This window comes from Tyto alba, unplaced genomic scaffold, assembly GCF_018691265.1.
Source record: "Tyto alba isolate M040663 unplaced genomic scaffold, T.alba_DEE_v4.0 Super-Scaffold_10, whole genome shotgun sequence".
In the NCBI taxonomy this organism is placed as follows: Eukaryota; Metazoa; Chordata; class Aves; order Strigiformes; family Tytonidae; genus Tyto; species Tyto alba.
This window is the reverse complement of record NW_024881262.1, coordinates 2,565,726-2,587,858: the sequence shown is the minus strand read 5'-3', so window position 1 is coordinate 2,587,858 and position 22,133 is coordinate 2,565,726. Positions and strand designations below refer to the sequence as shown.

Genomic DNA, 22,133 nt, shown 5'->3' with positions numbered 1-22,133 from the left:
GAGTTGTGTTTCTGATGATTGGGGCAAAGCCACTTGGCACTTGCCTTGGTGCTCCCGGGCTGCGCGCTGGGGGCACTGCTCTTACAACCAGAGAGGGTAACAAACTGCTGGCACCAGGAGTAAACACAGCAAATGGATTCCCCGGGCAAAATTTTTTAGCAGGGTAATGAGGAAGAGTGCAAAAATGGGAGTTCAGAATTTGGCCACGGCCTCAAGCTGTAAAATCAGACAGAGGAAAATGCAAAATGTATAGCAACACCCACCCGGGGCTGTAAATCAGCGAGGCAGCCAGAGGTGCTTGATTTACCCAGCGCCTGCAAGAGCCAATTTCCATAGGAAAATAAAAAACCAAGCTTTCCTGCTTCAGGTGGCTTGCACCAGGTGCAGCCAAATTTCTCCACTGTTTTAGATTTGTGACCACACTTCGGCCAGGACTGTGTTTGTTCAAGTAATTGAACTAATTCGAAAGGTCTTGCCTGACTTAGGCTGTTTGTCTCTAAAACAAAAAATAAACCTTGCTAGTTAAGCAGACGTTATTAAATCCATATTTAAATTAGCCCTGTGGAAAACAAGTATTTTAAATGCATGAGTTATCACAACATCGGGTTTAGACAGCTTGGAATATGACCAGTTTCCCAGGTAAGGCAAGAACTGTCAGCTTTAATTGTCAGGAAGAGTTTTCACTGTTCACCTAAAGAAAAAAGATCCCGGCTTTTATTACACAGTGACTTTTCAGTTACATCTGTTGCAGCCCCTAACTTCCAAAAGCACAGGAAAACGTTCAGCTCCGTTGACCTAACTATGGAGAACCGGCATGGTCCTTTTCCTGAACTATTTTGGAAAAAACTGGTAGCAGAGCACGCGGGGCTGCGAGCAGCTCGGCGCTGCGCATTTCCATGCGCTGCCGAGCAATGTCAGGGGCAAGGTTGGAGGTAATTTGAGAGGGCTCAGACAATCAGCGCTCAATCCCCAGTCAGTTCTGTCAGGCTCAGCAGTTACTATTTAAATGTAAAATGCATTGGCATAAATGAGGCATCTTTACTTCTTACAGTGAAGTTCTTTTACAGGTAGGCTTAAAGATGCAGTGCAATTTCCAGAGGCTTAAGCGTATTTTTAGTGGAAGTGGCCTTTTGACAGTGTTGTTACAAAGCTGATTATATTCCAGCTGTAACGCCGGCCCAGCGTGGAGCCTTTTGCAAAGGCAGTTTGTTATAAATTGTTCCTAAACGTCAGATAAAAGCGTCGTTCTACTGCAAGCAACTAGATGTAGACGTGTAATAGCATTTACATTAATATTTTATTTAAATATATATTCAATTCACATCGTCGCCCAGCTCTGTAACTTGTATGAATACTGAAATAAGACGATGATAATTTATAAAAAAAACTCCACTGTGAAATTCACTGAAAAGCTATCCAAAAACGCAATTTGATGTTTTTTACAAATGCTAGCTGTATTTCGTTGCCATTAATAATAATTAATGAGATTTGTTTATGCCTTCCTTTCAGAACTGGGACACGGGAACCCAGCCGCTGCCTCCCGGGCTGGGCAGACGCGCCAGGTCCGGGGGAGGGTGCCCGTCCCCCCCGTCCCCCCGAGCCGGGCGGGCTGGGGACCGAGGGGCAGCACGCCCTTCGGCACCTGATTTTGCTAACCAGGGAGGGGAAGACTCCACTTTCCCTTCCTATAAACGCCCCCGGGGACTGCGCCACGCAGACGGTAAGTATTCAGAGCTTACCTTTTCGAGCAGTAATTTTTATTTGCAAAGGTGCAGATTGTAAGGCAACACAAAACTACGAGACAAACCACTCTGTCTTATTACCCTAACTCCAGCTCTGGCTAGGAAGGAAAAAGGCCAAATCAGACTACATGCATCTCGTTTCTGTGGCTTTTCTAGACAGCCACCGACGTTCAGCGTGACAACTGCTGGGGGACGGCGGAGACACCTGGAATGAGATTTTTACCGTGGCAGCTCAGCAGAGGCGACACGTTTTCAACTACGGCCTTTTCAAAACAGCGCGTTCAAAACCAGTGCCCAAGGGCCGCAGGGCTTCTCGTATCCTTCCTCTCCCCGCAGCCGTGCAGCCCCAGCCTGTCTCGTGTATCTGAAGAAGCAAAACGGTCGCCAAGCAGCGATTTGCATTTTCACCTGGGTTTAAACTGTGGCAGAACCGTTCCCAGCTCGCGGGGCGCACCCCTTGACGGGGGGGGGAGCCCGGCTGGAGGCGAAGCGGGGCTCAGCGCTGCTGCTGCCCTGCTCCCCTCTCCTCCTCCCCTCTCGGGGCTGAGCTTCAGCTCCTTCTTCCTTCCAGAAAGAGTAGACGCATCGTGTCACAGCTCACCCCGGAGTGGCAATTCCAGAGTGACTCAGAGTCTGAGTCTCGCTCCCCAGCGTCACAGAACCTGGCCCAGCTACTCTTTTGTTTTGTTGTTTTTTTTTTTTTTTTTCCCCTACATTTTAGCAAAGCAGGGAGACAAGGAGGGGAGGGAACAATCAGGATAAAAGAAATCGGGCAATGCTCCACTAAGTCAAGCTTACAAACAGTGAATATTTTAAGTTCTGGAGTAATAATACTTCTAGCACTGCTTTTTATTGCTGCTGCAAGCTGGAGAGTTGCCACAGCCCCATGTCATATGTGGATTAAGTCAGGGGTTCAAGCTGATCTCTCCTGAAACAGGTTTCTAGAGTTCAAGGATCTCCACTAAAAATAACTTGTTTCTTGTAACTTGACAAATGGAAAACTCTAATCATCGAGAAGGTTGGTTTTGGGTTACTGATGGAAAAATGGCCTTCAGGATCATCCAGTCCTGCTCATATCAGAGTGACTGAAGCACAAGTAGCAAAATTTGATCTCCTGGCTGGCAGCGTTTTCTTAGATATCATTCTTTTAGTAGCAAAAACCTTTCTAAAATGTTGTAACAATAATCATAATTTAAAAACTAAACACAGCTCCTCTTCAAGCAATTCTCATCCCATAAAATAGTTGCGGAGATGCTGGATGACTCAAGAAATCAGAAAGAGCTAGTGAACATTTTACTTAAAAGTTATCAAATCAAAAGCAGCCCGGTTTGATTTAATTGACGGCGGCTGCTCAGCAGGCTAAGTGAAATGAGTTTGCTAATGTAATTTCTAGGGGTAGAGGTCTTTGCTGACTACCAGAACTCTGAGTGGCTCAAGTTACAGCATTATCTTTTCACTCCTACACACCATTTGTCTGAGTCAGATTTAAGGTGGTTTGGCATTAGGAGGAACCTCGTGTTAGAGCCGATTGTATCAGAGACACCCCGTCACGAGTCCCGAATGACAAAACCACGTCACTGCTGTCCTACAGACTGCAAAACGCAGCTAAAAGTCCGATGTTTTAGTTGGGTGACCAACAAACAGCTGCTGCTTTCCCCTTCCTAATCAGGAATCCGTTCCCTCTCACCAGGGGCACGGAGCAAAGTGGAAAATACAACGACGACGAAACTTTCCGTAGGGAAGAGCCCTAAATGCTAAACGGGAGAACATCAGAAGACCTCAGAAGGAAAGAAACTAAGAAAATAGGATTATTGTCGAAAGGTGTCACTCTCTTTTGGATCAGAAGCGTGGGCTGAGAGTCAGCAGTGCCTTTTTCCCAGGTTAGCGGTGATTAATTTGTACGCGTTGATGTGGGTTTCGTGTCCATGTTACGACACGGTTAATTAAATTTGTGTCTGGCTGATTAGGCAACACACGCGATCGTTTCCTTAAGCACAAAGGCCCCACACATGGCATGGCGGAGCGCGCGTCTATTCGGGTACAATCCATCCGTAATGGGTCCGTCTTGTGAAGTAATTTTAAGCTGTAGGTTTCTCAAAATTCTCCTTAGTCCTGCACAGCTGGTTACAGAGTGGAGTTTATTTCTGCTGCTGCTGCCTTCTTCCATATTTCATTTCTGATACTCAGATATCTGCCTACCTTTGACAGGAAAATGAATAATTTATCACAGGATGCTGCTCAAGTAAAAGCAAAATGGTTTACACAACTTGAATCGAGAGTGCTGCAGTCTAAACACCCTCACAGCCCTACGACGGGCCTCACGCCACCTGTATTTTACAGGAGCAAACCGCCGCGGAGCAGCGTCTGTTTTTGCTGAAGGTTTGAGCGGTGGAGTCAGCGACGGCAGGTTCCTGGCAAGGCAGAGCCCCGAGCCAGCGCTGAGCCCCCCTGCCAGCCCCCCTTGCCCAAGGCCACCCGCCTCTCCGCGCTCAGTGTTTGGAACGTTCGGCTGAGCCGTGCCCAGCGCCGGACCACGCGTCGCAGGAGCTTGCCGGTTGCTAACAACGAGGATTAATACGTTTGCTAACTCGCAACCGACGGTGTCCAGGTGAAAATCCCCTTCCTGACAACTCCTTCCTCTCCCAGCACCAACTTCATAAACTTCAAGTGCGCACAATGAGCGGTCAGAGAAAGAACCGAGACGGGGTGACAGGATTTAGGGCCTACACCAGGGAAAAAAAAAACCTGAAACAAACTCTCTCCATCCAGACCCTGGGCAATAAACAAGTCAGGTATTTCATGAAAACCACAGGGTTCCGGGTAATTATTTGTTGGTTATTCTGATCACTGACCTGCAACTGGAACGATAAAAATCAACTTTATACTGATTTGCTCTGTGTTTCAAACTACCTTTGGCACGTTTCAGTACATATTTCTATTCAATTCAGATTATCTAAACGCTAATTCCATTTTCTTTCCAGGTCGTGCTCACAGTTCTCCTCCAGCATGGACTTGCTGGACGAATTTAGTTATTGATTGATTGATAAGCAATAGGAGGTACACCCTATACTTACCACTAAGTCTTATTTACTTATAACGGACCAGTTTGTAGAATATCTTAATATCCTATGGGGTTGCGAATGACATAGAAGGAATCATTTTGCATCCAATAAAAATACCAAAGATATCCAACGTAACGTGTGAAAAAAGGAATTTACACCTGTACCTCACATGAAAATCAAATAGTTTTTATTTACCATGAAAGAAGAAGATTAGAAAACAAAACAATGACAAATATTTACCATTTGAAAATGCTGAAATGAAACAAGGGAAATGATGACTTTTTTTTTCCACTTTTTGCTGCGGACAAGGTAGTCTTGACACACCAATAGCCATTTTAATGCAGGACCAAGTAAAACTAACACTGTTCATAAAGAAAAAGTAAAAACGTGTTAGAATGCAAATTTCATACATTTTCCCTTTACATCAGTGATCTAAAAAAAAAGACAACCAAAGTACATTTCCAGAAGAATCATTTTCCTTTTTTTTTTTTTTTTTTTTCACCACAGATCTGAGAACAAGGAAAAATAACACGAAAAAAACCGCCCTTATGAATTATGAATTTTTTCATTCACATGGGAAAGGTGATGCAGGTAATTTCCAGTGAGGTATGTCCAGAGGTGGGGGCTCAGTTTAGTCCTTTACTGACGTAGTAGTTTTCTCACAGCTTTGCTAGATACCTCAGAAGAAATACTTTTGTATTTTTTTTTTGGGTCGATCTCTGGCATTTAGGATGATGGACAGATTTTTTCTGTAAGCATACTTGGGCTAAACTGGATATGTTCAAATAGGGCTAATCTTTCGTTATTTTAAAGTCATACCTAGACAAATGGAAGCATCACAGATGGAAGAGTTGCTCTGTGCAGAAACAGGGACGCCATTAGCTTTGTTCAACAAGCGTCTGTACCACTACGCACAAAAATATTTCTATTATTTCCCACTCAGAACTCACAGAAAGCTGTCGCTTCCAGATTATCGAACGTCTTAACGTGCTCAAAATTGCTCAGAAAATAACATTTCTTGAAACCTGCTGAAAACTCTGCAATTTTGTTTAAAAGGACGGCGCAACCTTTTCCTTACATCTACTCCTGGATGCCAACAGTGGTGGGTAGACGGCCAAGGACACGTAAAACCCTTCTTTCCCCCGAAGGCCACGGGGAGCGAGGAAGCAGGCGAAGGCAGGAGCAGGCGGGGGGAGGCAGCGACTGAGGAGCCGCCCGGGATCCAGAGGCTGCTCCCGCGACGCGGGAGGGAAGGAAGGAGACACCCGCGGCATCGCTGCCCCAGCTGCGGCACACGGGATGGCCCGGGCTGGTACCGCCTGCACTCCTCCCCTGTCCGAGTGCTGAGAACTCTGAACTTTCTCTGACAGCCTTGTTTTTTTTTTTCATTTATCTTTAAACTGCTTTAAATTACGCCTCCTTGGGCTGTCGGACTCTTTGCACCCCAGAGGAATTCAGTACAAACCCAAGGAAACGACACTGCTCTCACGGCCTTCCCATCTACGGCGGGCAGCTCAGCAATGCAAGTCAGCCAGCAGTGAGTTCGGGAGAAAAACAGAGGGTAGAACGTTCTTGTTTATTCAAACGAAATATTTATTCTCTGTACAACTCACACTGAGTATTAAAATCCCCTCAAAAGAGAAAAATAAAATGATTTAATGGTAGGATTTCTTAGCATTCGTGGAGAACTGGTGTGTGCTGGTCCCAGCAGTTCGCTCAGGCCACCGGACTGCCCATCAGCCTTTCCTGCCGAAGAGCAATCAGCCTCTGAAACCACTTCTCTTCTGCTTCTGCCTTCTCGATAAACAGCTGAGGGGCAAGGGGGAGAGGAGGAGAAGTAGGCACGACTCATTAACTTCCTCTTTGTAACAACCTGCTGAAATACCCGTCGACTATTTCAGTGCCCAAAGAAAAAGCCCAGCTGCCCAGGGGTGTTAAAATACAAAAGTGATGTAAATTCATTAGTAAAGGTAGAGACTTAGTAATTGGAAAGCCAAGACCGTCCAATTTCAGTTTCCTCCTGAAACAGCAAGCTCGTCAGAGCGTACGGGTCTTGACCTTTGTTGGCTATGTTTGTTACACGGAACTCACATTAGTTTATTTAGTGCAAGTCATTTTTAACTTGCTAAGCCTTAAAACAACTCTACTGTAAGAACTCCTGTTTCCAAGTGCTCACAAAGGAATTTGCGTAAGTTCAGCTGCAACGCTTTAAAATTAGTTTGTCACGTATTGAAAGTTTTACAGTTTGGCGAGGGGGGGCAAGTTCTGAGTCTTCCACCAGGTTTCCAACTACAGAAACCAAAAGCAAATTTTCCTGGAATTTTATTGAACGGGAATTTTTATACGAACGGGATCTTAAATTCCCCTGCATTAAATTAAATTAAATTAGTATGCGGCTTTCTTATAAAATTTGTTTGCAACTCTAAAGCTACATCACTGGTGAACTACTTCCTTTGTAATTATCCTCTGTTGGATGAGTGAGCCTTTCTGAGCCAACGAGAGGCCCGTTACCCCGCGCTCTTCAGACCACAGATTATTCGATCAGCAGCGCAGCAAAATGGTCGTAAGGTCACGTGAACCTGTCTTGTTCTAAAAATAAACGCCGGCACACTTACGTTTGGATGTGCTAAAGAATTATCATCTTGATATTTGATGGCAGTGGGAATATTGGCAGGTGGTGGTTCTTTTTCAGGAGCAGATGCATCAACACTTCCCGCTGCGACAGTTACAGGTTCGTACGGTAGTTCAGCAGGCTCTACTGACTGAAAAGAAACACGCACATCTGAGTGGTTTACCCTCAGACTCCTCAACTCCTTAACCGAGCACTCAGCTTCCTTCCCGTTGCAGCACGTGCCCTCGAAAGGATCCTCATGCAAAAACTTCTCAGCGTGCTCGGCGGGATGTGCGGGGCAAGGACTAAGGTCCAGACTAAACACCCAGAGTGAAAAAAAAAAGGCATTGCCAAAGGCAAGGAGAGAGCGTGCAGAAGCACAGCTTCGGGGATTCGGATCGCGGCCTGAAGAAGCTGCGGGGACTTCTGAAAAGGCAAGAAAATGCACCTTCTGAGGGAAACGGAGAGTGATAACTCAAACCACTTCACTGTCAGGTGGAAAAACTGAACGAAACCTTTGCTTGCATACTTTCAAAGAGCAAAGCGTCCGAGTTCCCTAGAAGACTTGGCAGCCAAATTCCAGGCAAAATTCTGAAACCTGGACGTCTCACGTTAGGTTTTTGGAAAGGATCCTGAAAAGAATGCTGGTTTGTTTCAGGCAGTAAATATGGTCTTAAAGTCTGGCTCCAGTTAAGCAGCATTAAAAATACTGATCTCTACCTTTCATTACAATGTAAATGTCTGATTACTTCAGGATTTTAATTCTCCTTTTTCTAAAAAAAAAAATCTTAATGGTTTTATATGATTCTAAGAGAACTTTTAAAAATCGGAGTTGCTTAGCATAGGTAGGATATACTGTCAAAAGAGCTGATTTCGTTGACATTCTTACACATTTAAATGCGTTCTTGTTTGAACACCACACCAAGAACATGGGAGAGTCATTGGTGGGATTGAAAATTGTCAACATTGATGCTCTTTCATCAACGGAATCTGTATTAATAGCGCAGCTTCCACCCGACTTTGAAAGGATTATGCACCAAGAAAGGATATTGAAAACTTACCTTTTTGACTTCTTTACTTGATCTGAACGTCTGTGGAACAAAGGAGTCACTTTCAATAGCTTCAATTTCTTTTACTCGTTTCACTTGCTCTACTAGGGTGGCTTGGTCTACAAAGAGAAGGTGTAGTGTCAGTAGACATTAGTGTAAGCCTACGACAAATGCCGTGCCTAAGCAATGCCTTGAGTATATTTTACAACAGTACGTACCCGAAAAAACCCACTTGTAATGCAACCTAAAATTCTGTGTTACAAACACAAACTCTCGGTAGTAAAAATAACTTTGGTGAGTTGGCCATTATTGTTCAAGGCATGATATCACTCAAGATGGTAACTTAAGAATTTGCTAGAGATGTCCTTGCAGGATAACTGCTACATTTATGGCATGAGGATTTCCTGGAGCAGTTACGGATTCGGGGACAGTGCAGACAACTCGGTGGAGTACCATCTGTATGCAGCAGTAAAACTACTTCTGCTCGTATGGAGGTGAATTTGGCCTCAGCCGCAGATGTCCCGGGAGATGGGCCATCACCTGTGTTCTCCTCGTGACAAGCTACGCGACTAGTTTGGCATTAAGAGTTACACTGTTAGATGAATTTGACAAAAAAATAAATAAATCTTCGAATCTGGTAAGAAAATATTCCTAACATACACACTAAATACCGTGTGCTCATACAATGCTCAGGTGACAAAATCAAATTTAATTGTTTAACCCAATCAGCAAAATCGTTTCTTTATTGCACGGTGAGGCCTTACACCGCACGTGTATTTCACAAGGCGATTTTGAATCCCAGGCTGAGATTTTATTTTGACGAAGCGAATGCAGCTCCCGGGGACGTGACGGTGAAGAAGAGCAGCTCCTGCCGACCTCGCTCTGAGCTGCACGAAACACGTAACCGGGGTTCTGCCAGGTGGGCCCGGCACCCGGACGATTTCCTGGATGGCTTAGACTGGTAGGAAGCGACGAGCATTCGTAATGCCAGATATATTGCTTTTTAAAAATCAAACTACTGATTTTTTACGGTCCCACTTCCCTCTCTCCCCCCCCGCCCTGGGCCTGTTGTGCAGCCTGGCCGCGGCTCCTTTCGCCGAAGCCGAGCGATTCAGTCGGCTCGCTTCTAAGGTGAAGGCTGGTGCTTGTACCACTGCCCAGCAAAACAGGACATCGCCCCCGAAACTGTTCCGGCTGAGCCGGAACAAACTCCCTCCTCGCTCAAACCCGGTTTGAAAAGGTTTTTGTACCGGGGGGGGGGGGGGGGGGTGATGTCAGAGCGGGTGTATCTGCAGCGGGCAGCGTTCGGAGGCCGGCGGTCTGCCCGCACCACCAACAGAAACTCTTTTTCTAGATGCCTTGAAAGAAAGTGCAGCTGCTTCCCGCGCCCGCGGCTGAGGGAGCTGGTAGCCCGGAGGTGAGCTCACGGCTCACAGCACCGTGGCCTCGAGCGAGGAGGAGATTGCCACCAAGATGAGGGAGAACCAGCCTAGGGTAACGCAGTGCTATTTTTTCAGGTACCCGAAGCTTGATCAAATATTTCACGAATGCACAAGAATACTTTAAACACTGCACAAACCACGAAGGTAAACAGACGAGCAATATGTTCACAGTACATACATACGTACGTACAAAAGATTACATTTCTTGTTCTAAAGGAACCAACGTCTATTTCAAGTCAGGAAAAGTGCTTGCAGACCAAAAGAGCTTGCAGAATTATTCAGAAACTCAGAAGGACCAAATTCTTTCCCTGTACAGAAAATTCTGAATCCAAATTCATCTCCAAATACACATGACACTGCAAAATAGTTTTTATTTTGCACAAGCCAAAAAAAAAAAAAAAAAAAGTAACTCACATCCTTTTGCAGTGACCAGCCACCAAAAACTCATGTCATTCTACTAATGACAAGTAAGTGGAGCTTCAGATGAGCAAATAAACTAATGGCAGCTCAGAAATATTCCTGGAATGGACATGCACACGCTAAATTCACAACTGAATTCTTCACCAAGAGGTTCTACCGCAAAACTGTTTTGTTCTGAGTCCTGGGTAGTGTGGCTTGTTCCTTCCAGCCCACCTGACACTAAAGTCTTTGCTTTACTCCGTTTCATTTTCTGCTCCTTCAGATTCACAGCTCAGTTGATCTTCCTTACCTACTTCGGCGCCTGTGACAAGCAAATCTTGAATTCATTCTGCTAACTGCATGCTTTTGTTTACAATTTGCCAATTTATCTCCACCTTATTTCCTTGTGAAACCCCTTTACTGTACACATAGTACAGTGGGGCCGGCCTGAATGGCCGAGGCGCTGTCTCAGGGAGTAGCGTCGAGTTTTTGCTGTGAGCAGCGTTTACAGAACAGGTAAGGCAGGAAAAAAAAAGAGAGGAAGAGATGGAACTTCCAAGCCGCAAAAAGAAGCTGCCTCGTTGCTTAAAAATCCTTCGGGGGGGATATTGTTCAGTCCCTCTGGATATGAGGCACGGTAAAATCAGGGGCACGCGTGTCCCAGACGCGCGGGGAGCCGAAGGCAGCGAGTGCCGCAGCCGGGTACCCGCGCACCGCGCTCCGCCCGCGTCGCACGGGGAACTGGGACCCGACGTTTTAAATAACTTCACCGGAGCCGAGCACGAGGGTTGTGGGACCCCCCCCCCCCCCCCATCTCCCTTGGGGGGGAGGGAGCCATGGGGGGGGGTCTGCAGCTGCGGAGGGGGTGAGGTGTGGGGCGGCCTCGGCTGCAGGGAGAGGGGTGATCACCGGGAGGGAGGCGGCCCGGGACGTGCTGGGGCCTTGCACACCCCTGGGGGGGCTCCGGGGGAGCCTCGGTAACGCCTCAGCTTTGGCAAGGGCCAGGACAAGAGCTGCACTGCAGCAAAGGGCGCGAGCGCATCTTCAAGCCCGATTCTTTCGAATTTAGAAGGGAAAAAAAAGAACACTTGCTTCCGATTGAGCTCATGTTTTAAAGTTCCGTTGCCTTGGGAAAGTCTTTGTTTTTAAAAAAAAGATTCCAAAGGACCCCATAGGAAGCACAAAAGCAAGTACACTAACGCCCTGCTAGGGAGGGGGAATCATCGTTCATCGTGCCCTTGGGCGCATCTGGCCTGAGGGCGAGTGAAGGAATGCTCAGTGTGCGTCCGGAGCCGGTATCAGAGAAAGGCAGGTGAACCGAGATTTAAAATCAAGTTGCTCAACTCTTAATTCACAACAGCTACGGTCAGTGCCCTGCCTGTTATAGCATCTTACACAAACCTATGGGAATGACAAATTATTAAGGGGGCAAAAATCACTAAATGTTTAGAATTACATCAGTGACATTAACTTGGGGAAAATGGACTGGAGGAAGCAGAACCCATTAGCGTATGACTTTTTTGACAAACACATTATTGGTAGATAAAACAACTTCCATATGCTGTTTGTCAGATGTCAGTAGAAAGGATATGTATTTCATAGTAAAATCAAAAATAATGGAGTCAGAAAGCTAAGAGGCTACAGACAAAAAAAAAAAAAAAATCAATACTAACTCGTTGCACAGCAAGTCTTTTTACCGTGTTAAGAGTGAAAAAAATACACTACATCTTGGATCGGGGCTTGTTGAGGCTGTTTTTTTTTTTTTTTTACAAAAAGGCGATTCCAGCAGCAGTGACAATTACCATCCCTGCCAGCAGCTCCCCCCCGCCGACGCTCGGCCGTGGCGATCCCGCGCAGCGGCGTGGCCGGGGAACCCCCCGGCTTTAAACCCACCGGTCGCTGTTTATGCCCCTTACCCTAAAACTGGTTCTATCAGGGGGACGTTTAGCTAATGTAATTTTATAGTAATCTAAGGATTTTTGCCCCAGTTACCCCAGCCATGGAGGATTTAACTGGAAATGCTGTCTGAGATGACTCAATAGTTTATGCTTCCCATCTGTATTTACATCTACTTACATCTTCCTATATATATCTGTAAATATATATACAGACACACACATCTTTTATAGCTCCTATTTTCATACCGAATTACTCTGTATTAGCAACGTGTCACTTCAGAAATAAAATGTGTATTAATCCTTTAGATGCCATCCAAAAATTTCACACACCCAATAGTTAGAGACCCCAGAGAATCAGAAAAAAGAAAAAGTAACTTGCCTGCAAGGTCTGCGCAAAATATTCCCCTTTCTTTCCTTATTTCTAAAGACAAACCTAGTGATGAAGCCTGCTAAGAATTTAACAAGCATTGAAACAGGAGCATTAAATGACCAATAATACCTTGTGAATATGCCATTAAATAAGAACATACTTTAAATATTTCTTGTATGATCTTTAGGTGTAAATTTGTAATGCTTTCTGGATTAATTGCTAATCTGTAATCCTGACCATGAAAACGAACCCATGCCTTTACCTAAAGAGTTTTCTTTCAAGCGGGTCTAATTTAGGAATCAACGCAGCGACATAATAAACCTAAAATACTCCTCAGAATTTAGGTTTCTTCATTTTTTACTAATTATATTTAAAGGGATACAGCTAGTTAATTTATCTGACCCATTTAAAATGTAATGCCCTAAGTAATATGCTTTGGAATACTTGTAAAAAGAAGTTGCTATTCTTTCTGCTCTTTTGTTTACGAGTTGAGGATTAAAAGAAGAAAACACAAATATATACCAGACTAAACAAACCACCTAAAGAGGAAAATAATTTCCCCTTCGTCCCATTTTATTTAGGGTTAGCTTAGGTGATGCTGCATAAATTTTATACAACTGTAAGGATACGGTAACGACTGCATTATAGAACTGTATGTTTTTTCAAAGGAACTGTGGTTTTTTTCACATGCCTGGTGCTTTTTAATTGCTTCCTATTTTTACTTAAACATATATTAAACTGACATGTACTCAGGCCGACATGCTCAAAAAAGAAAATGAAGTTTTCATGTAGACAATTTGCTGCAGAAGAGTCAAAATACTACTTTGAGACACGTTGCCTTCTACAGTGCACTGCCGTGAAATATTTATATTAAACAAAATGAGAGCACTGAGAGGAGGAGGAGGGGAAATCCAGCAGGACGCCTGGGGTTCACTTCGCTTTTGTCACCTCTAGACTTCACAAAACTTAGAGCTCTGTTTTTTTAGGGTTCTCCCCCCTTTTCTCTGCACAGGAGGGGCTGAGGGGTGGCTGTGCCCTGGCAGGGGGGAGCGGGCGGGTATTTGCAGAGCCCGAGCTGGGGTGCCAGCCATGTCCCAGGGTGCAGGCCAGACCTCCGGCACCGACCCAAATAAAAAAAAAAAAAAAAAAAAGAGCAAATCAGCCAAAGAAACGAACCGCTGCCGCCAGCTTTTGTGTTAAGGCAGTGCGTCCCCACCACCGCCCTCACCCCAAGGCCCTTCTCCTCCCTCCCGGTGCCACCCTGGGGTGGTGGGACCCCCCGGGGGGTCGGAGAGGGGGTAGGAGCCGGGCGGGCTCGCAGGGCACCGCCACACGCAGCGCCCGGCCCTGGCTCTGAGGCCTTGGGGGGGGGGAAAACAGTGGGCGACAAGGGGGACCCCCCCCCCCCCCAAGACATCACCAACCCCGCATCCCGGCGGGGGTTCGGGGTCCGTTTCCGAACGGCCTCTCCCCCCCTCCTCGCAGCGGTAAAAAGCCGCGCACCGAACCGAACCGCTTCGACACCTGGCCACGCTGCCGCCTCGCCGGCGACGGTGCCGAAGGACGGGCAGGGCTTTCTTCCAGCCCGAGTGGCAGAAACAATAAAACACCCTCCGAAGGGAGCGACTGTGGCCAGAGAAAGTTTTCAGCGTCGATTTGCGTTCTTCAAACTGAACTGAAAGAACGCTGGTGCTGCGATTAAAGTGCGTTCGAATAGCACGGCGGAAGTTCTCTAGTACTTACTAGCGAGAGCACTAGAGAAAATAACAGCGTACTTGCAATTTGCTATTTTAATACATTATAATTATAACCTAGCTTTCCCAGCATTTTAAAACAAATCTGGACACTAGTAGCTTTTTCTTTAAAAAGAATGGGAGTATTGGCTATAAAACCCAGCGGAAGACAGGATGGGAAACTTTAGCAGCTGAGTTCTGACTTTACGAACGTTTAATTTAAGCAGTTGAAGAACATTTGGATTTCTGCTCCAGCCATGCATTCGGCCTGCACGCAGGTCACCCTCACCGGCGTGCTAGTCCCTACATTCACTCGCGTGTCGAGGCCTTTTGGGGTATTTTTGAAAATATTCCGGAAAAAAAAGTCAGCCTCGGCTAACGAAGCGGTGGGAAACAGCTCTACTACGCTTGGAATTGCTGGATATTTCCCTTCCCTTTCTAGAGGGAGCAAAGGAAAGCCGGGCCGGGGCCGCGGGGGCCGGCGAGCTGGCCGGCTGTCCCCCCCGCGCGCAGCCGGCGCAGGGCACACCGCATTTGTCACTGTGGCTAATAGCAGAGATACGCCGCTCTTTTTTTTTTTCTCAGCACACAAAAGCAAGATATGTAATTCAATGCTCAATTTACCCTTGTCTCGTAGGAGATTTTTCCCCGCTAATTGATAGAAATTAAGCCATTAATCAAGCCACTAGCCATCATTCAAACCAGGGAAGATGAATACAAACTTTCATCATAACCACCTTCCCCATTTTAGTGTTCATTAGCATTAATTTTTAATGCAATTATGCTATTCTTTTACGCTGAGCTCATAAATTACTGCTCTTTTGTTGCTCGCTGGCCTTGTAAAATCCAAGGTAATGCTTTGTGCTCTGATCTTAAAGGCAATTACTGGCTTCTTCTATCTTTTATATATCTCTATCCCAAATAACCTCTATATTGTATGTACAAACTAACGAGTGTATATATTACATATACGTATAATATATAACAATTTGTCTATGTTAAACCTATACACATATCTATTATACACATTCAGATAAATAAATATATTTCTGCATCCAGCCACACCCCACTGCACGCAGGGATCCAACTGTATAGAAACAACAGAACCAAAGTCCTTCCACGTTACTGCACTCTGGGGGTACAGGAAAATAAAAAAGGAGTGTAGCGCCGGCTACGGCGGCAATAAGGTTAGTAGCTGAACGTGGGCTGTGGATGGGGCACAGTGTACGATGTGTACGACAGCAGGGCTGGAATTTTGCAGGTGTTCAGGCTTTTGCACGGACCATTTTTCGTTTACGCTTCAAAGCGATGCTGAAAGCTGAAGGCAGGCATTGCACATGCCCGGTGATTTTTCTTTTTAATTGCATGTTACCTAGTGTGGTGTCAGACGCCGAGCCTTTGCAGGATGCGGTATTGAATATATGTATTTTAGCAGTTCCACAGTCTCACAGAGTGACACGCGGTGCCACTGCGATGCTCGGTGTCAGTAACAGTAACTTCCATGCTTTTATCCCAGTCCATATATTGATTCTCAGTAACACAACAGGGGAAATGCACAGCAGCTACAACCACCTCTGGTTGCCCTCAAACACTGAATACAGTTTAAGTGGCTAAAGGGAAAATGAAATGTAGATTAGCAAACTGCAGTTTGTTTGGTTTTAATTATTTTTCCGCTTCTTTCCTGGGCCAGGCCTTTAGCCGGTACATGAAGTAATGCCATTCACACCAGCTAAACACCTGCCTAGCACCAGTAAAATCTGATACATGTATTTAAAATCCCATTTGATCTAGGCCTTAGCCAGCAGAAACAAAGCAATTTTAAGTCCCAGGCTTATCCCGTAGGTTCGCTCTGGTCCTTCATATAAATACCCGTTTGACACGTGGTAAGTACACATGTAATGTTGGCATGGCCACCGAGATCAACAAAACCCCATTTTTAAACAGAAAATAAAAGATTTCACACAAGGGACTGTGGTTTAAGCAGTTGTGGACACAACTTCTGTTAAATTTAACCCCTAGCTTCACGGGCTCCTTAATTCATCCCTTTTTTGGGGTGAGCGCGGACACGGGCGCCGCACCGAGATGCTCCGACTTGCTTCAACAATGCAGGCAGCCAGCAAAGCACCGCCTGGCCTCGGTGCTGGCACAAATGCTGCCCAAAACAGCAGGGCCAGCAAAACACATGTGAGCCAGCGAAACCGCCGACACGAAGCTTTCTGTCCATGCTGTCTCTCTTCAGGGCGGCAGCGCAGAGGCACGGGTGCGAGCTCGGATGTGGCCGTCACACACGTAACCCGCAGCCGGCCCCAATAAATTAATGGTTTTTTTGCAATTTAGACTCTCTCCCTCCTCCCCAGTCCGTCAGTCTGCCTCCGATGGGGCTTGTGACACCAGAGATCCTGAAACTCTTTTCAGAGCCTCGCTTCATGAAAAAAAAAACAACAAAAAAAGAACCAATCCGCAAAGCAAATCTGACCCAAACCAAAGGAAGGCAGCAAGGCAGGCTTTTTCCAGAACAGGAATCCTGCCACCCAGGCTGATTACCTTGGCCTGCGATGATTCCCCAGCCCCAAACATTTTTCCAGCCAAACACATTCCTATGTTTTCTCCCAAGTTTGGTAGAAAGTATAATTTGAGATACCAAAAAGACATTAGCCACAGTTTTTGAGAGGCCTTGAAGAGCCCACTTGAAAAAAATATTTTAAATCCATATTGATGACCCTGTTATGCCATCGCTTAAGACTTCTTTTTAATATATATATATATACACACACACATATATATATATATATATATATAATACGTTGCCCTGGTAACTACACTTTTAGTGAAGATTGCATAACCCATCCTGCTATAAGATCCTGCTTTTTGTTGCTTGCAAGTTTGTGAAACTGAAATGTTTTGGGTTAAAGTCTTCTGTTCTCGTTTCTACCCTACATTTAATATTTTGCAGAAGGTTTCAGTGCAGCTGGGCCAGCCGTTTATGAAGACACAGTGAAACAGCACTGACTTGCCAATTATTGGCAAAGTTGACTTCTAAAATTCAGTTACTACTTTTGCCCTCCAAAGTCAAAATCCACCTTCATTAGGTCAAATCATAATACTTGGGAACCCCGTTTGCTCCTGCTTTACCAAGACTTGTTATTTTTCAGCACCAAAAGGCTGATGATAGGCTTAATATACACAACGCCGCATGGTTTGTTATGCCCAACACGTATCTACAAGCTAGTAACCCCCGGATTTTTATTGGAAGAACTGCATCCGACACCAGGCTGCTCCTCCACCTCACGGGAGGGATCGCAGCACGGCCACGGACCACCCTGCCCATTTTCTGTGGGAAATACAGGGCTCTGACCGGGCCGACGTACCGACCAGCCCACGTAGGGCACGCGGGGTCAACAGGAGCTGGGTTTGGGTACACAAAATACAAACTTAAGCATGCTGAAGACAACGACTTCTCCAGAGTTGAAACCTTGTTATACTTCTGTCTCTGCTCTCTTCTTAAAACCCCAGAATTAATAATACTCGCTCACCTCAGCGGGCTGTTGTGAAAATAAAAGCATTAATGTTCGTGACGCGTTCAGATCCTGTAGCGATGAGCCCCCAGAACAGCCCGTGAAGAAATTCATAATGCTGCTTTTAAGATGAGGTTTGAATAGCTACAGTCAAATAAAGTACAGATCTGCACAGTGAGTAATGAGAACACAACATAATTCATAGCTCCTATTAACTAAAGACTGTCCAAAATGAAACAACGCTGACCAAGGCAGACCCTGTGGAGAATTTGCAACTGTGCATTTAAAAGTCACAATTCTTGATTCTGTTTTTTTTTTTTTTTTTTTTTCTTAATTTCCAAGCGTTTGATTTGTTTTCATGCAGAGGTGTGGGTTTGCTGTGTGCGTGCAGAAATGTAGATACACATTTGCACACACACACAGAGATGTGTTTCTTCCAGACCCAGCTCGGAACAGGGCCGCGGAGACAAGGCACGGGCTCAAACCTCTCCGCTAACGAGTACATCGCTAAACGAGATGCCAAAATACAGGAGGAGTAAGAAGGGACTTCGCATTCGGTTAGTCTTTCTTTTTTATATTCTTTAGGAATATTTCTCTGCTTCAAACCTCTAATTTAGCTGAGCCCATTCACCCACTTCAAGGACGGAGCCTTCCCGGGACACAAACAATTTTTTTCTTTCCTTTGTGTCCTTCCTTTCGTCGCAGCAGACCACGTTACCGAGTCAGCAGAACCCCCCCCACCACCAGCCAGCCTAGGTATTGACGTACCCCACGGGCACCATTCATTAGCCCTAAGCTATATTTAAGTGTAACTGGAGAAGCATGGGGAGGGATGCTGGCTAACTGGGATGGGCTGGAGGCAAAGACTTGAAAAAAAAAGGAGAAAAAACCCCCTTTCTTACAACTGTTACCGGAGAAAACAATTATAATAAATTCCTTCTCGGAGGAATATTTGTAGCAAAGTAATTTTCCCCACGTCCCAGTGCACGGAGCCCCCGAGGCCTCCTTCCTGATGGAAAAAGGCCTTGGTACTGGTCGAGACGGGGTAAAGCGTCCCTCCGGCTCGCTGTTGCTGTTGGCACGAGCACTTTAAGCCAGACTCAGTCCAAGAAAACCTAAAACCTAAGTGGCTGCCTGTACCGTTCCATTTTTTTGTTTGGTTTTCAAGCAGCGTACGTCTCCAAAGGGCGGGCGGTTCTCTCGGCAGGGGCTTTCCTGGGCGGCCGGTCCCTGCCCAGCCCCCGCCTGGGGAAGCCCCGGCCCCGCTCGCCTCCCGCAGCTCCGGCGGGGACTGGGGGTTAGACCCACGGACGAGGCTCCCCACGCACGAGGCTGCCCACGGCTGCACCACCGCCCCGGCTCCTCGGGACACGCCGTGCGCTCTCGTCGCGGTTCATTTGCCCCTGGCTGTACAGTTCTCTTCGTTTCGCTCGCACCTCTTGGCTTCTCTCACTCTTCGCGCATCTCTCACGTTGCAAAACCAGCGTTCGGCTCATCCTCACCCGCGTAAAATTTCTTTTCCCCGCATAGTAAACATATTTTTGTTTAAATCGAGAAAGAAACCGATGATTTGGAGACAAATACAAAGTGGTATTTCATTGCTGGAAGGAGCCTGCGCGTGATGTGGTTTTACTGTCAAAATGTAAATCTGGGAATTTTGCCATGTTAAATTATAGGAACACAGGCCCAGGAGTGGGGTAATACCTTAATGCTTCAATGTGAAGGAAAGAAAACATAACTCAATTAATATATATACTGTGGGGATTTTTCTGACACTCTATATACTTGGGAAAGCTGCCACCTACCCTGACCTCTCTGATATAATTATGTATGTCATCTTAAATATCATTAATTTAGTCTGTATTTCACTCATCCTACATGTTTACCGAGTGTCTGGATTTTTTCTTTGACTTTAATAACCTATCTTTTTCCAATGAAGAGAAATACGTAAATAAAATAAGCGACACAGCTTTCTTGCAATTACTTTGGAAAATAGCAGCGCAGACTTAATCACCAGCAGGTATTTAGATGCTTGATGCTTTGAAGATATGCATTTCTTTTAAATTCCGTGCGATGACTTACACATGAACTTAGAGGAAATGCATATGTTTCTGTGGGATTGTAGTCTAAATCAAAAAGATAAGGCTCTTCTGACTGCAAGTAATTAATTCATTTAAAGTCCATAGAGCCACTTCTCATTTACATTGAGCAATGTACTCAATTACTCCTCTCAGTATATATTTTAGCATAAAATGAGACTACAGCTATGGTATCTTTACTGATACATTTGACCCTTCCTGCTTTTTTAACTCTCTATTTTCACAATGTTCAATTATGAAGCGCGTTCCGTATAACAAAACGGCTAAAGTAGCGAAACGGCCTTAAACGAGGCACAACTTTTAAGCAGCATCCCTTTAACATACAGAAGATCATTTTCCGGTGGGCTTGCTCCGAAAGCCCCGCAAGCGTCGGGAGCCGGCACCGGGCCGGAGCAGGAGCCGCCGGGATCCGTTTCCACCCCGCTGGATCGACACAGAAGGAGACCGAAAGCCGCTCTTCGTGCCCTAGGGATTAGTCCGTCGGTAGAGTGCAATAAGCACATGAGAGATTATATACTATGCACGTATTTAAGTTAAAAGAATATTTTTTTTTTTTTTTTTTTTAATGGAGTAGCGAGCAGGTTGGAGGCTCGCCGTGCCCGGCTGGTGGGGCAGGGCGAGCCTCACGCGTCCTAAAGCCCTCACCTGCAGATTGTCCTTTTCTTTTTCAGGGGCCTTAAAATACCGACTTGGAGACCGTAATCCCTCATTTCTGGCTCACAAGGCAACTGTTTTCAAAACCTCAGAGTTCGCTGGTCATGTGCTGATCCCCAGAATATCGTGGCAGGGACAGACCAAGCCCTGTATCTCCGGTAAGGTGGGGCAGCAGCAGCTACACCACGGCTACAGCTTTGGAGGAGGGAAAAAGCCTACTAAACTTAAAATAAGGCATTACAACTTTTGCCCATTTATACAGCTGTGTTGAATGCAAAAGAAACCATCTCCCCAAAAATCCACTCAGCATTTCAAAGGCTGCCTACCTTCTACTTGGCAACAGCTTTGCTTTAAATTTTCACAGCTTACAACCCATGGAAGTATCTATACTATTTAATAATTTTCCAGCTGGTAAATTGATTTCTTTACTTCTTTATTTGCTTCTAATGCAGCGGGAGCACCGCTCCAGTTTTCAGGTTCTCAGTTTGCATCACAGAGGCAAGCAATACGGCTAACGGCTCTCAGGAATTCTCATTACTGCCAGAAGCCAAAAAGCAGAGTCTCCACTGACAAAATCTGTTTATGTAAACCACTGTCAGCACTATAGCTATTTTTAGGTATTATTTTCTAGGTGTATTTAGATTTTGTAGCCACCTCAAAATTCTTCAACTATGCTTAATTACTTGACAAAGCGTTTTAAACTAAAAATGTAAATACTGTCTGCTTTTCTTGAGAAAAAGAAAGGAAATCCATGTATCCTCTTACACGCATGTAAGCCTGCAATCGCAGAGGCACACCTTCATTGCTTCACAACTCCCTGTTTAAGTGTAAACCCAAGAAAGTACAACCAGGCACTTGGAGAATGAAAAGAGAATGACGGAATATTTCAGGAAAGCCAAGAACAGGCTCTGCTTTCGTCCGCTTCGGTTCATGCGGTGAGGTCGGTGCTTCCCCCCCAGCTGGGAGCTGTGACGTAAATTGATTTCTTTATTTCTGCATTTGCCTCTAAAGTAGCGGGAGCTCCACGTACAGCTAACAGCTTTAGGAAACTCCCCATACTGCTGGAAGCCAGAAAGCAGAGGCTTTACTTAAAAAACCTGTTGATATAAACCAGTGGAAACCACACCAGGGCTTGCCACGGGACAGCACGTCACCAATTTGCTGAGTCTCTGCCACCGCCACCAAGAGCTGTCCCTCACGCCTTTGACTTAATAAATTCATGACAAGAGACCCCCCCAAAAATGTTCTTTTATGTCTAGAGCCGCCGTGGAAGCTCAGGTCAACTATAAACACACCGAAACATTACGAACCTGTTTCTGGCGGTGATGGTGTAATAGTTTTTGACTGAATTGATTGCTCCCTGACAATACGCGAGTCAGCCTTGCAAATGCATCAACGCTGTAATGAGGAGCTATTAAGTCTATTGATTTTCTGATTTCAATTGATAGCTAACAGGCCAAAGCTACACATCAATATTTGCGTAACTAATACCCAAGAGCTAACAATTTTGACAAATGAAAACCTCAATAGACCAAACAGGGCAAATTAATGGAAATTTA

The 22,133-nt window shown here is 45.5% G+C and overlaps 1 protein-coding gene and 1 long non-coding RNA gene across 4 annotated transcripts in view; one reads left to right on the top strand and one right to left on the bottom strand.

Moving 5' to 3' along the window:
* Window positions 1-3,301: 3,301 nt before the first annotated feature.
* On the top strand, window positions 3,302-6,240 carry LOC116963401. Its single transcript, XR_004408157.2, has 3 exons — window positions 3,302-3,622; window positions 4,083-4,350; window positions 5,312-6,240. It is a non-coding gene; the product is annotated as an uncharacterized LOC116963401 (long non-coding RNA).
* A 106-nt stretch (window positions 6,241-6,346) lies between these two features.
* Window positions 6,347-22,133, bottom strand: part of RSRC1 (arginine and serine rich coiled-coil 1) — a 171,037-nt gene continuing 155,250 nt past the window's right edge. For all 3 annotated transcript variants that reach the window (XM_042793813.1, XM_042793800.1, XM_033000092.2), the window contains 3 exons: window positions 8,477-8,583; window positions 7,420-7,566; window positions 6,347-6,613 (listed from right to left, as the gene is read on the bottom strand). In XM_042793813.1, the coding sequence (XP_042649747.1) occupies window positions 6,521-6,613; window positions 7,420-7,566; window positions 8,477-8,583 (347 nt within the window). In that variant the 3' untranslated portion in view covers window positions 6,347-6,520. The remainder of the gene's footprint in view (window positions 6,614-7,419; window positions 7,567-8,476; window positions 8,584-22,133) is intronic.